Raw genomic sequence first — 16,435 nt, 5'->3', positions numbered from 1 at the left:
ACACCTTGTTAGAGTAGGTGCCCATCGAGCCAAGTGTTGGTCGAGTTTACAATGAAACTCTATGTATAAACAATCTTTATTTTAATAATATTTGAAATTATTATTTTGGCACATCTTTATCTGTATACCCATGCTAGTTGCATAGATAAAGCCCTTGAATATACAAATAGTAGAAAGAATATGAGATGATCATATGATGAGTATCATGAAACTCATATTTGGAATACTGTATATTCTAAACAGTTCCTAGTCGATTCAGCCGCCGCTAAGAAGGATATAAGCCGCTCGAGTTAGAGACTAGTATCTGCGATGTGAGTACCATGTTTCATTGGTAGGGGACATTGTGATGTCCGATCATGCAGATAGGTGCTCCTGCTAGAGTGCACTGAACAACCCTCCATAAAGGACTTTCCAAGTGGTTCTCACTTATCGAGTGGAAAAGTCCTAGTTTATGGTTGTACACCATTAGTCCTTATGACCCGGGACAACATTGAGACTCTATGTGCTAGAATTACACTTTGACTTGTTTACCGACTCTCATGGGGTCATCAGGTGGCAAGGTTGGGTGTTCTGTCGAAACATATAGGAGTCGATGCATTGTAGTCGGGGATTCACCGCTTACCTTCGGGTATGGATATCCTATGTGTTATCATGTGTATGTAGGTTGAAATCTCTTATCAGAGTATGGTGGTAATTATGAAAGGGGTTTCATAGATTACACCATCGATGCAACTACGACATGACACATAGTATCGATTCATTGACAACTCTCGATGTACCAATGGTTGTCGAATCGATCGGCATATATGAGTTGAAGGGACCGTACTGTACGCTAACAATAATTGAATGGTTCTTGCAGGCACTATCATTTGATACCTAGGGAATCATGTAACCAATGCTGCTAGGCGTTTAACATGATTGGTTGGGTACTATCAGACTTGAGTTCTGACGTTCTTGTTATCAAGGGGTTGATAAGTAAGAATGGAGCAATTGGGGTATGCTCGTATAAGGACATGTTTAGTCCGAATCACATGGAGATGTGAACCCACGGCTAGTTGTATCAATGAACCATTGAGGGCCACACAAGTACTGTCTTTCTAGATCCCGTTAAGAAGTAAAATAGTTCAATGTGTTGAACGTACTTATAAAGGAGTTTATAAGCGTAAGGAAAAATAGAAGTATGACTTCTATAAGGAGAATGTAACTTTTAATTTGAGGAAGTGTTCCTAAATTAAAAGTTGGCCCAACGAGTAATGTATTTGAAAATTGTGATTTTCATATACATTATTATGGACTAAATTAAATTAATTCAAGTGTTGAATTAATTAAACAATAGTGGGCCTAGTAGAGTCCAAATAATTAAATTAATTCAAGTGTTGGATTAATTAAACTACATTGGGCCTTGTAGAGCCCAATTAGAAATAATTATTAAACTAGTGGGCTTGAGTAAAATCAAGTAAACTTTAAATGGTCTCAAATGTGTTTGAGACATTTAAAATAAAAGTCCATGGGCCTTGTAATTGTTACAAGCCTAAATAGAATGTGCATAGGGAGGTGAAGAGTTGTGAGACGACTTTTTGCATGTCCAAGGCATGGCATGCTTTGGGACAACACAACTTTTCTCACAACAAAGACTAGTCTTCCCTCCTCCCATTTTTGAATGCAATGACCGAAATTTTGAGATAGAATTCTCCAAGTTTTTCTCTCATTTTTCTTCTTCAAGTGTTGAGGAAAGGAAATTCTTCTCTTTGAAAAATGCTCTAATTTTTCTAGTGCAAAATTAGAGTGGTTCTAGCTATAGTTGGTGGTGAGCTTAATATTTGAGCAAGGTGGGCTCAAAGGGAAGCTTGTAGATTGTCATCCTTGAAGAGCTTAGTTGTTTATCAACTAAGTTGGAGCCATCATCAACCTCAAGAGGTTGATAGGTAACTATTTCTAAACACCCTATGTATGACATTTTGGTGTTTTATTGTATTTGCTACACACAATATCATGGTGGCCGAAAATTTTCTTGTAAAAATTCGATTTTTAAACTTCCGTTGCGCTTTCGGTCACCGTAACCGATCCCCTTTCACACCTCGCACTACCTGCAAGAGTTGTATGGTGTGCAGACATGCCCTTTGAGTCACACTGCTGTCAAAGATCTCATAACTACATGCATGTGAGATGGGGACTCGGTCTATGAGCATGATGTTAAGATGATCAAACTCATTGATAAGCTAGTGGGCTTGGACTTGGTCAACTCATGCGAGTTGGCAAGGACATAACACTACTGCAGCTCTCTTTCTCATTTGATGGGTTTGTGGTGAACTTCAACATGAATAAGATAGACACTAGTCTTAAAGATCTAGTTAACATTCTTATGACGTATGAGACCATCATAAAAAAAAAAAAAATTTGTTTTCCTAGTGGGTTCCTAGTCTAGGACAAAAAAGGTGATATGATTGATTTGAGGGAGAATCATTGAGCTATAATGTCTCGGTTATTGAAATATTGAACATCGATCAATTAAATCGAGTTTGATTTTCAAACCAAGTGGAAGATACTCAAAATAATCCTTCATAAAAACCGATTAGACATTTTGTAAAACATTTAAATAATATACTAGGTGAATAAGCAAAAACATTTTGGTTGAATTATTTTATCAAATACTTGGTAAACAATATTTTGATATTTGAAGAACACATAAAATGCTTCAACAATACATTCTTAAAACAATAGAAATGATAATTAAATGTAATAAATAATAAATAGACACGAATTTATTTATGAATGTTCAGAGATTTAAATAATATACTAGGTGAATAAGCAAAAACATTTTGGTTGAATTATTTTATCAAATATTTGGTAAACAATATTTTGATATTTGAAGAACGCATAAAATGCTTCAATAATACATTCTTAAAACAATAGAAATGATAATTAAATGTAATAAATAATAAATAGACACGAATTTATTTATGAATGTTCAGAGATTAACAACTCCTATGTCACCCCTTCTTCCTCTTGAGAATGATCCACTATAAGACTTTGATTTATACAATTCTTTGTACTCCTAGCACACTCGGTTGTAGGTCACAACCTCACAATCCGCATATTGCAACCTCCGCATATTGCAACCTCCGCATGTTTCACCTCACTTTTAATAAGGGCCCAATAATATGACGCCGTTTATTTTCACATGTCAAACCGACCCAACGGTCGCCATGAGTTCCCCTACTAATATGAGCTGAAGTTATGGGAGTTCCACTCAATTCACATTATATGTCCGGTGGAAGTCACAGCTTTCCGACGTCTAGGCCTACCGAATAATATGAGCCAGACACTGTCCGCAGGTAGCGTTCAACATGCAACCACAGATGATGGAAGACAAGAATAGATTAAAGTATTTTAATTTTTACTTTTGCGGTTTAATATAAATTTTGAATCTTATTCAAAATAAGGGATTTTAATTTTATAATTGTCTTATCATTTTAATTCAAAGTCGCGTGCCACAAATTTGTATGTTTGTCGGATCCATGCAACTATATTAATAAATAATATACACATATGCATACTACTATATATCGCATATATATCATAATATGACATTCAACAATAAATAAGGATGATTGATCGCCAACACTATTAGATCCATGTGAGCCAGAAATGGATCTAGGCCCAAAACCTAGATGAATACAGCGACACAAATATAACTTAGTACAAAAGCTTCCAATATTTTACATTTCTTCATCTTGTGTATCGAGCCCACCATCTTCCAGTCTTGATCTCCCATTATTTTTAATAATTACATTTAAATAGCATGTCACATAAGGGATACATCTCATGGGATGAGAACATGTCATAAACCAGGCCCACTTTAATAAAATAAAAAGGTAACAAAATAAATAAAACAGTAAAATATTCTAACGTACACCTAACACATTGGTCAAGACTTTCGATCATCTTCATGTATTTAATATCAAATATTAACATCAATTTAATTAATTGATAAATCATTTATCTAATAATTTATTACTAACCACCACAGTTATTAAAGAATTCAATAAATTAAATAAACATCTTTATTTAATTTTCAATTAGTTCAATAATAATTGATTTCTTGTAAAACTAATTTTTACCATAAATAATTAAAATCATATGCTAATTATTTATTTTACAAAAAAATTATTAATTTTCCAAAAATTAATTTTTCAAAAGATAAATTGAATTCATTTTCATAAAATATCAATTTTGTCCAAAGTTTTGAAAAATCAGAAAATCGCACCTTAGCCCAAACAATTCAAGCCCAATAATCAGCACAGTGCTCGAGACGTTCTCGAGCAGAGGCGGGCAGATCCAACTTTTTTTTATTTCTGGAGAAATATAATTTTATGGTGTATCAATTTTCTAAAAAAATTTCTTGTGTGGTTAGAAATAAATTATTCAATATGATTTAAAACCATACGATATAAAGAACCTGGCTCTGATACCACCGTTGGATCTCGGTTTTCTCGTGCCTAAACATAGCGGAAGTTTTAAAAAAATCTAGATCTTGACATTCAAGATATATTTGTTTGAGTACTCGTATGGTTCTAATAATTGAACATTTATAGAATGTTCAAACTTTTACCTTTGGTGAAAGATTCACTAGGTTCTAACTATTCTGGGATTAGTTGCGATAGTTCTTGACATATTTTCTACGAACTTTCTTCGAAAAATTCTTTCCTTTAATCTTTGAATCAGGTCCATGACTAAAAGATTGTACATCTTCCAAATAACACTAAAATATTTAGAAAAAGTTTCAACGTTGGAGATTAAAATTAAGAGCCGGCTCAAACCAAAAACTCTTTGATGTGGCCGAAAATTTTGAGAGGAAAGTTGGAGGAATTTTCGAAAGTGACCATGAGAGTGGATGTTTGCTTGGTGGCTAGGGTTATGGCTTATTTACTATATTTTATAATCAAGTCATGATATAATTTTCATAATTAATATTAATGAGCTTGATTAATTAATTGGACTAGTCCAACTAGTTTAATTAATTAATCAAAGTCCATTAAAAACTTTAATTATTTAGTATGTTGGACTTGTACTCCTACAAGCCTATTAAACATACTTCTCACTATATTTAATTTAATATTTAATAAACTCAACTTTGGAGTTTAATAAATTAAATTCTCAAATTTTATAAATTCAACTACTTGGATTTATTTTCTTCAAATTTTATAAATTCATAAATTCAATTTCTTGAATTTACTATCTGATAAATTCAAGTGAACAAGTTCATTGAATGTATTTTTTAACAAAATTATTTAAATTAAACTATCAAATTAACTTGTAATAATTCTAATGACAGTGATTTATAAAATAGAAAGCTAGCTTCATTTGGCCAATGAAATCAGATAGAAATCAATATCTGATGCATGCAATATTATCATACAATTATCCAAAATTTTAATTATTTTTTTCTTCCAAAATCAGTCGTGGAAACTTTGCAATTATAAAAATTTAATTATCATAAATTCAACTCCTTGAATTTACTATGTCATAATATAAATTCAACTTCTTGATTTTATTCTCTCCACGAGAACAAATGATCTAGTGCTTGTGTGACCATCAATGATTCAGGGATACAGCTAGCCGTGATGCACAACTCTTTGTGATTCAGGACATAATCTTTTATTCGGGCTTACCCTAATTTGTCACATTCTATGTATCAACAATTAATCACGAGAATGTCAGAAATCATATTACTGATTAAACCCATCGAATCAAGGTAAAAGCGTCAAATAGCATCGCCACATGATTCCCTAAGTATCACTGATAGTGCCTGCAAAAACCAGTCGATTATGATTAACGTACGATCCCTTCATCTTATATATCCCGATCAAATCTGCAATCATTGGTTCATCGAGGGTTGCATTATAATTCAAGAACTATGTGACACATCTTTGAGAATAAATAGTGGCATCGCTTGTACAATTGGAGAACTATTTCTCTAACGTACATCTCATGACCAGAGATTCCATGTACTATTATTTCATCAGATCACTTAGGATATCCACACTCGTAGGTGAGCGATGAATTCCCGACTACTATGACTGGATTCTACATGTATCGCAACTGTACCCAATCTCGCCACCTTCTGACCCTCCTAGTCCTGGAGTCGGTAAACGAGTCAAAACACAACCCTAGCATATAGAGTCTTGGTGTTGTCCCGGATCGTAAGGACTAATGGTATAAAATCATAACTACAGACTTATCATCTTGATAAATGATAACCACTTGGAAAATCCGAGGGAAGGTAGTACGGTATAATCATGATATGACTACTCATCTGAATGTTTTGACATATCTATGCTCTTACCAATAACGCGGTACACATCATCACATATGCTAGTCTCGAGCTCAAGCGACATTTATCCACAATTTAGACGACTGAATCGATTAAGAAAGAATTTAGATCATACACTATTTACAAATGAGTTTTAACATCGAATTGCGAATCATTTGTATTAAAATATAATCAAAGTCTTTATTTGGTATTCAGACAAATAAACAACAAACCGTGAAATAATGAATTATATTAAAATAAAGATTGTTTATTACAACCGAGTCAATAAATTCTCTAGCCAACAGATGGCTTACATGACATCTACTCTAACACAATGTACTGAAGCACTTGGGGTTCTAGGCCTTTTCTATGTGTGTAATGCATGTTGATTTGTGTTCTTGAGCTATAATAAAACTCTTTCGCATCCATGCCTAGGATCAGAGTTTGCTTCATGTTTCTAGAATTTACTAAAGCTACTGATAATCTAACTAGCTTTCTGCTGCTCTGAAAAGGGTCAACAAAGATAGAAACAGGTTTATGACATCTAAATACAAAGCGACAGCGGCCCAGATATACTCATCGTACGAGTAGCGTTTGATCAGATTGTCTGTGTCGTAAATGATGTACCCACAGAAGATGATTGACGCCAAACAGCCGTAGATCATAAGACTCACCCTACCCAGAGGGAAAAAGATCTGCAAGTTTAAAAGTTAAGCCGAATCGATCGGTGTTCAGTTAATTACTAATCACCATCCCTCATTTCCTAATGAATCAAAATCAGGGGCCATTTAAACAAGTGGGAATCAGCATACCTGAACCAGTGAAAACAGCATAAGCACCACAACAGCTCCGAACAAGAATGGTCCTAGGAAGTTGAAATCTTGTCCTCTTTTTGCAGCCCAAAATGTATACAACGTCAGGCTGACGACCACAGCGGCGGTCAAGATAACAGACTCCAGAATAACTTTCCCTGTTTCCCGGTTTAAATCATCCAAATGATAAATAATTCCCAACCAAGAATACTAAAATCATAGTATACAGTGAGTTTGATCAGCGATTGAATATTCTACCAACTATCATCGAGACAGAATCTCTCCTATGATAACTACAAATCAAAAATAAAAATTCTTACCACTGGTATATGCACAAGTTAACCCCACAGCAAAAGAAAGCGCCAATGTAAAGACCCCGAGCAAGAAATAGTTCAAAGGATGCCTCTGGTAATAGTAATACAACGGGCACAACACTGCAACACCAGAACACACACCAAGAAAATAAGAACAGACCACCTAATAAATCGAAACTTGAACACAACCACACAAAAAAATAAAAAATAATAACGAGCCAAACGCCAGAAACATACAAACAAAGCACCATACCGATAAAGGGTGTGATTATCAGAACTATGTAAAGCGCTAAACCAGCCCCAGTGGTGGCAAAGAAACGTGAAATAGGCTGAACGGTAACCACTACAGCAGCAACAGCTATGGTGAGAAGTAACTGAATACTGACTATTGTGTATATCTTCCGGATAAACGACCAACGGAGTTCTGGGCTTTCCATCATCATCGGATACAGCGGCCGGCGGCCGGTTTCCACGTCATCCTTCGGGTAGTACTGACCCCACATCTTCAACAAATCGTTATATATCTACTACGTAATCTAAATTGATGATGCTTAAAATTCAAGAATTTTGGTCTTTTTCCTCGAGTGTGGTGCTGAGTTTGTGGGTTTTTGATGACTTAGTTGCTCGGTAACGAAGAAGGTTAAAGGGGTCGAGGAACCTTCTCGAGGGTGTCCCGGTCAAGCATGCGTTGGATGATCGCACATACGTGTTGGAGTCCTTTAATTCTTAAGCGAGACGATTCCAGAGACATCTTAGTTCTCTTTGATAAAACTTATGTCCATTTCATAAAACTAATCAATAAATTATTAGTATAATATACTTCCGTGCATTAAAATTTTAAATTTAATAATATTTATTATTGCTGAAAAATAATATTTAAAATGTATATATTGAATATTTGAATGTTGAAAATAAGAGTTATAAATATTGAAAATTAGTATGTGATGATGTAGGTAATGATGTATTTTATTTTTTGGATTATTTGTAAAGAAATTTTATAAATAGCATCACCATTTGTGAAGAAATTCACAATTGAGTAGAGAGAAAAATATTATAAAGTGTGTTGTTTGGTAAATTTTGAGAGTTTGAGATTTTTACCTTTTACCATAAATTTTACTTTTTCACAATACGTTATCAGCACAAAGCTCTAAAAGTCCTCCATACTTTTCCAAGCTCCAAACAGAAGAAAAAGGTAACAAAAATAATAATATTTATTTTACTTTTATTTATTTATTGTGTATATTTGATATATAATATAATGTTATTATTCGAAATAATAAAAATAAATTTTTCAAAAACTTGTTATAAATCGTGGGAGGATGTTAAGACGACATCCCACACTCCCGGTAAGAGATACGACAAGTATAAAAGTCTATAAGATTTTTAAATAAAATAAATTATGACACATCATTATAATAATATGATATGATATACATAATTATTTAAATATGTCTAATATTATATACATCATATTATTACCATAAAATTATACAAATACATGATACATTTATTTTTTGTATACCAACGATCATAAACGGTAATAAAACGACTAGTTTTTGCCCTATAAATATGATCTCACTAACACATTCAATCACTACAACTTTCTCTTCTTCTCTAAAAATTATTCTTCATCAAATTTTTCGAAGAAAAAAGAAGATTACTTTCTCAAGGTTATTTTAATTATTTTGGTTATTATACTCACATGTCTTGTATTTATCGGAGAATATCCTCCTTGTGTGTTTTCTTTATTTTTACAAATGCTTGTACTTGTTGTTTATCTATTTCTTTATATTGCAATATTCATTAACTAATAAAATGCATCGTAATTTTTTTAGTACCACCATGTCAAATTTGACAAAGCTCGAATTTGTTGCGCTCGACATCACGGGAAAAAATTATATGCCATGGACTCTCGATGTAGAAATGCATCTTGAGTCATTGGGTCTAAGCGAGACCATTAAAGAAAATGGTATATGTTCATCACAAGAAAAAGAAAAGCTATAATATTTTTGTGTTGACATCTCGATGAAGGTTTAAAATATGAATATCTCATCGAAAAAGATCCCTTGGCTCTGTGGAAATGATTAAAAGAAAGATTTGAACATATAAGAGAAGTTATACTTCCAACCACCCGTGATGAATGGAATATGTTAAGATTCCAAGATTTTAAAAAAGTCAGTGATTATAATTCAGCGATGTATCGAATAATCTCGCAGCTAAAATTTTGTGGACATGAGGTTACAGAATCAGAAATGCTTGAAAAAACATTTTCCACGTTTCATGCATCAAATATAACTTTACAGCAACAATAGATATTCTGAACTCATCGCCTGTCTTCTTGTGGCGGAAAAGAACAATGAGCTGCTAATGAGAAATCATCAGTCCCGACCCACTGGATTAACAGCATTTCCAGAAGTAAATGCTCTAAGTAAAAATGAATTTAAACCTGGAAAACCAAAATCAAATCCAGAGACAAGGTTTTGGTTTTGGTCGAGGTCGAGGTCGTGGTCGTGGACGTGAACTTGGACGTGATCGTGGTCGAGGCCGTGGTTTTGAAAACAATAGAGATAGTTATTTTTATAACTCATCTCAAAAGGGCATCATGAACCACCCACAGAAAAGACATCATGAGAACATGAGTGTTAATGAAAATCACTCGAAAAGATTTGAAAGTTCTTGTTTCAGATGCGGCACTCCAGGACATTGGTCTCGTATTTGTCGAGCCCCCGAGCATTTTTGCAAGCTCTATAAAGAATCTATAAAGGAGAAAGAAAAAGAGACCAACTTCACTGGACGCAGTGACCGTTTGAGTGATTCAACTCATTTTGATGTTGCTGATTTTCTGAATGATTTCTCTGGAAATGATCAATATGTTGGTGGCAGGGACGGATCCAGGAATAAAAGTTGAGGGGGGCTTGAACTCAATATGATAAGTTATATATTATTAAAAAAATACATTATATCGTTCAACAAAGTTGTGCCCTACGAGATTTTAAAACATAAAATTCATCAATAATAGAATTTACATCAATATGTTTAGCTAAATCTCGTTCAATATAGAGTGTCAAACAATCGGCAAGAAAGTCATCCTCCATTTTATTGCGAAGTGCCGTCTTCACATGCTTCATTGCTGAAAAAGCTCGCTCAGTAGTGGCAGTAGACACATGTAATGTCAAAACAAGATGAATCAATCTAGTCAACATAACATAAACACTTGACCGTCCACTCTCGGTCAATTGCTGACACAACTCAACAAATGTAGAAACCTTTAAATTCTGCATCACATCAAGTTTATAATGTATCAATTCATACTCCAAAGTAACAATTTCTTGATCTGTGAAATCTCCAGGATAAAACTTCTTCGCAAGCTTGCAAATATCATCACTGTTAAATGAGTCAAATGAATTTTTAGGATCTAAAGCTGTACTAAGAGAAAGAAGTTCCACCGATGACTCATTGAACCGAGTATTTAACTCCATCAAAATGAAATCTATTGCTGCATTAAAAACATCAAAGTGGTAATGATGTTCTATTGTAGTTTGCCGACAGGAACGTCCAATCTTATATAGACAATCAAGATCAGGCACATCAATTTCATTTCTTGAGCAAAAAACTTTAACTTCCTGAAGAAATTCATTACATCCACATTCTCTAAATTCTTGAAGGCAAGTTTTGGTAGTAGTGACAAATGTGATAGCAGTCAAAATGTCTTGAGATTTTTTTTGAAGAATTTGACAAAGAGTATCTGTTGTTCTCATAATTTTATGCATTAAGTGCAAAATAAACACAAATTCAAAGCTTGCCATGTTTCTGTAAATCCCCCGAACTTCAGCCTTAGCTCTTCCATTTGGAGAATGATCACTGAGAACTTCAAAAACTTTGCAAGTTGCAGTGTACATACCTATCAAGCTTTTTACCGAATCATAGTGAGAACTCCAACGAGTAGCTCCTGCTCGTTGCAAATTACCAATCTGGTTTGCACCACTTCCAGAATCACGTTCTCCAATTGACAACATATACTCAATTTCATTTCTTTGTGCAGTATGTAATTCAGCAATGCGCTTAGTAGAAGAAGTGACAATATTAACAATATTGTCCAAATGAGAAAAAAATTCCCAAATAACACTAACATCCTTAGCTGCAGAAACCAATGTCAGTTGTAAACGATGTGCAAAACAGTGGACATAGTATGCATAGGGACAATCTTTGAGAAATAATGCTTGAAGTCCATTCCAGGCTCCACGCATATTGCTAGCACCATCATATCCTTGGCCTCTGATTTTCTTAACATGGAGATCATGATGAACAAGAACATTTGATATCTCATTTTTCAAATTCATTGAGGTAGTGTCACTAACACTTTTGATGGCAAAAAATCTTTCTGTCAAAATCCCATGATTGTTCACAAACCTCAATATAATGGCCATTTGCTCTCGTTTAGATATATCTCGGGCTTCATCAACAAGAATACAAAAGTATTTATCTCCAACTTCTTCACGAACCATCTTTCGTACTCTATTGGCCATAATATGTAAAATCTCTTTCTGAATTTCTGGAGCGATATATTGGGCATTTTTTGGAGCATTCTCAAGCACAACTTCATCAATTTCTATATTCATTTTTGCAAAAGCCTTCACCAATTCAAGAAAATTTCCACGATTAGATGAAGATAGAGATTCATCGTTACCTCTAAAAACACAACCTTGAAGTGCTAGCCAACAAACAGCTACAATTGAGGTGCTCAAACGCAGACGATTTTTCTCTTTTTCCTCTTTAGATTGTGCATGCATCACTTTATCAATATGTTGTGAGGGCCTCATCAAATTTTCAGCCCTTCTCTCACACATAGTATGAGGTGAAGAAGCTGCAGAACCAATATGGGAAAGAAAAGCACATGTTTTTCCTTGGTTTACCCTTTTCCAATTGTCAAATCCTTCATTGACCAATGCCGAGATATTAGATGAATTAACATCATTCAGGAAAAGAAAGCAATAGAAACAATATGCCTTATTTGTTGAAGGCGAATACTCCAACCAATAAAATTTCTGAAACCATTTTTTCTGAAAACGACGATTCTGGCTTCCAAATTTCGTACCTGGATACTCCAACATATCTGGTTGATAAGGCCCCATATTTAGATATGAACGTCTTATCTCATCTCGTACATTAACATGATATTCACATATCTGTTTTCTTTTTCCCGGATCTCGTTCAATAAAAGTAGACGAAGACTGATGATCGTCTCTAGGAGAGGAACATGAAGGAATTTGGATATTGAGAAATAGAAGACTTTCACTGGATTGATGTTGCATTGTAAGGACCGTAGGAATTGAAGTATCTTCACTAGCTTGACGATCTCTCTTCTTAAAGAAAGAAGATATCAATGTTTTTCCTTTCTTTGCAGCAGATTGATGTTCCATTTTCAAATAGTTCAAGTTATAATCTTAAACAAGAATAAAATGTATTTGGTCTCATCCTTATAAATGGTCTGGACTTGATTGGACGGATGTACGACGGGTTTTGGAACAACCGTCGCCATTAGCGACTGTTTTTTGAAAAACCGTCGCTAATAGCGACTGTTTTTATTCACATTTGAATAAACCGTCGCTAGTAGCGACGGTATAATTAAAACAGTCGCCGATCCCCATCGGCGACGGTTGTACAAACCGTCGCAAATATTAGCGACGTTTTGAAAAACCGTCGCTAAATTTTTGAAAATGGGGTGGGCTACAGCCCAGTACAGCCCTTATATCAATCCGTCTCTGGTTGGTGGGATAGAAATGAAAAATATTGATGCTGCAGATTTTCTCAATGATTTCTCTGAAAATGAACAATATAATGGTAGAATATAAATGTACAATAATTTATTTTTCATGTATTCATATAATAATGTCTTATTGGAGCAATATAATAATGTCTTATTGTATAATTATGATATGTGTTATATTTAAATATGTATTGCCAGTAATTTTATTTCATTGCATATTTTTCTTTTGAAGTTCAAATATGGAAAATGTTATGAGCAAAGCTGAAGTTTGCATACCCGATAGTGGTACAACGCACACTATCCTCCGAGATAAAAGATATCTCTTGGAACTAAACCAACAAAAACAACGGTGAATACAATATCAGGTACTGTAGGCTTGATTAAAGGATGTGGCAAATCACAATTTTGTTACCTAATGATACAAATTTTTTTATCAATGATGCTTTATATTCACCACAATTGAAAAGAAATCTGTTGAGTTTAAATGATATATATTCCCATGGGTATGATATTCAAACAATGAATGAAGGGAATGAGAAGTATATGTGTCTTATCACATATAAATCAGGAAAGAAATATGTGATTGAAAAACTACCAATGCTCCCTACTGGATTGCATTATACACATATAAGTCTTATTGAATCAAACATGGTAGTTGATAATTCTTCAATATTATCCAATTGGCATGATCAATTAGGACATCCTGGTCAACAATGATGCGAATGATTATAGAAAATACACATGGTCATCCGCTGAAAGACCAGAAGATCTTTCAGAATAATAAGTTTCAATGTAAAGCATGTTCTCTTGGAAAACTTATTATAAGACCATCACAAGCCAAAATCCAAATTGAATCACCAATGTTTCTTGAACGTATTCAGGGTGATATTTGTGGACCAATCCATCCACCATGTGGACCATTCAGATACTTTATGCTATTGATTGATTCCTCCAGCAGATGGTGACATGTATATTTATTGACAACTCGAAATGTTGTATTTGCAAGATTACTTGCTCAAATAATAAAATTGAGGAATCAATTTCCGATTATAAAATCAAGAAAATTAGACTTGATAATGCTGGTGAATTTACTTCCCAGACTTTCAATGATTATTGTATGTCTATGGGAATTATTGTTGAGCATCATGTTGCTCATGTACATACACAGAATGGATTGACTGAATCATTGATTAAACGTCTGCAAATGATTGCTAGACCAATGATTATGAAAACAAAGCTCCCTATTTCTATATGGGGACATGCAATTTTACATGCTGCTGCATTAATTCGTATCAGACCAAGTGCATATCATAAATATTACCCATTGCAGCTTGCATTTGGTAAAGAACCATACATTTCTCATCTGAGAATTTTTGGATGTATGGTGTATGCGCCTATTGCACCACCACAACGAAAAAAAATGGGACCTCAAAGAATGGTTGGAATTTATATCGGTTATGATAGTCCATCAATAATTTGATATCTTGAACCTCAGACAAGCGACGTGTTCACAACACATTTTGTTGATTGTCATTTTAATGAGGAAATCTTCCCAATGTTAGGGGGAGACAAGAAACATACCGAAAAAAAAATTACATGGTATGTATCATCATTGTTACATCTGGATCCAAGAACAAAACAATGTGAAAAGATGTACAACAAATTGTGCACTTGCAAAGAATAGCAAATCAAATACCAGATGCATTTGCAGACACAACAGGGTAACTAAATCATATATACATACTGCAAATGTCTCTGCTCGAATTGAAATTCCGAATAAACAAATTGAAGATACTCATGATGTCATTAAACACTTGAAGCATGGAAGGCCAGTCGGTTCCAAGGATAAAAATCTTCGAAAAAAAAATTCATAGAGAAACACGATGATCACAAAAGAGAAAATGATGTTCCTGAAGAAACATATGATAATCATAAAATAGAGAATGATGTTCCTGAAGAAACACATGATGATGAAAATATTTTGTCAGAAACACAAATTTACGAGAATCGTGAAATATCTATCAATTACATTAATACTGGAAAATATGGAGCCGAAAAGATATAGAATAAATTGATGATATATTTTCTTATAATGTGGCAATCGACATTATAAATGATAATGAAGATCATGAACCAAAATCTTTTGGTGAATGTAAAAATCAACATATAAAGATGATGAATATATTCTTGGTCCAGAAGTACGATATCTAAGTGCTATCGGTGCCCTTATGTATCTTACACATTGTACAAGGCCTGATATATCTTTTGCGGTAAATTTGTTGGCAAGATTTAGCACATATCCAACAAAGAGACACTGGAACGGAATTTAACATATATTCCGTTATCTACGAGGAACGACAGACTTGGGACTTTTGTATTCAAAAGATGCTAATCCAAGTATAATTGGTTATGCCGATGCTGGATACTTATCTGATCCACACAAGGCACGTTCCCAAACTGGATATGTATTTACTTGTGGAGGCACTGCAGTTTCTTGGCGTTCACAGAAACAAACGCTCGTAACAACTTCATCATCATGCCGAGATTATCGCACTACATGAAGCAAGTCGTGAATGTGTGTGGTTAAAATCAATGACCCAACATATCCAAATCTCATGCGGATTATCATTCGGCGAGAAGCCTGTGATACTATATGAAGATAATGCTGCATGTGTTGCTCAAATGAAAGAAGGATACATAAAAAGCTATAGAACTAAACATATTCCTCCTAAGTTTTTCGCATTCACCAAGGAGCTTGAGAAGAATAAATGTATTGATGTTCGTCATATTCAATCAAGTGAAAACTCATCAGATCACTTCACAAAGGCATTTCCTACGACAATATTCAGAAAGCACATATATAATATTGGGATGCAAAATCTACGAAATTTGTGAAGAATTGTTCATGTCAACATGAGGGGGAGTTTACGTGACTGCACTCTTTTCCCTTACTATGGTTTTTATCCCAATGAGTTTTTCCTAGTAAGGTTTTTAACGAGGCAGTATAAAAATACGTAATGAATACAATCATTATGATCATCATCACAAGTGAAAGTGTTGAAAATAATATTTAAAATGTGTGAATTGAATATTTGAATGTTGACAAATAAGAGTTGTAAATATTGAAAATTAGTGTGTGATGATGTATTTTATTTTTTGGATTATTTGTAAAGAAGTTCTATAAATAGCCTTAGCATTTGTGAAGAAATTCACAATTGAGTAGAGAGAA

At 34.0% G+C, this 16,435-nt stretch overlaps 2 protein-coding genes across 2 annotated transcripts; both read right to left on the bottom strand.

The window, feature by feature from the left end:
* Positions 1 to 6,548: 6,548 nt before the first annotated feature.
* Positions 6,549 to 8,160, bottom strand: LOC140831763 (protein LIFEGUARD 2-like). Its single transcript, XM_073195517.1, has 4 exons — positions 7,693 to 8,160; positions 7,446 to 7,559; positions 7,126 to 7,283; positions 6,549 to 7,008 (listed from the first exon to the last, which is right to left on the bottom strand). Exons 1-4 carry the CDS (start codon positions 7,940 to 7,942, stop codon positions 6,802 to 6,804), a joined length of 729 nt encoding a protein of 242 aa, XP_073051618.1. The 5' UTR covers positions 7,943 to 8,160; the 3' UTR covers positions 6,549 to 6,801.
* A 2,024-nt stretch (positions 8,161 to 10,184) lies between these two features.
* LOC140808374 (uncharacterized) lies at positions 10,185 to 12,859 on the bottom strand. The gene is made up of 2 exons (XM_073165485.1): positions 10,987 to 12,859; positions 10,185 to 10,195 (listed from the first exon to the last, which is right to left on the bottom strand). The coding sequence occupies exons 1-2, from the start codon at positions 12,857 to 12,859 to the stop codon at positions 10,185 to 10,187; spliced, it is 1,884 nt and encodes a 627-aa protein (XP_073021586.1).
* Positions 12,860 to 16,435: the final 3,576 nt, after the last annotated feature.

Source organism: Primulina eburnea, chromosome 1, assembly GCF_022965805.1.
Source record: "Primulina eburnea isolate SZY01 chromosome 1, ASM2296580v1, whole genome shotgun sequence".
NCBI lineage: Eukaryota > Viridiplantae > Streptophyta > Magnoliopsida > Lamiales > Gesneriaceae > Primulina > Primulina eburnea.
Note: the sequence above shows the minus strand (reverse complement) of the source record. Positions and strands in the feature narration are given on the sequence as shown.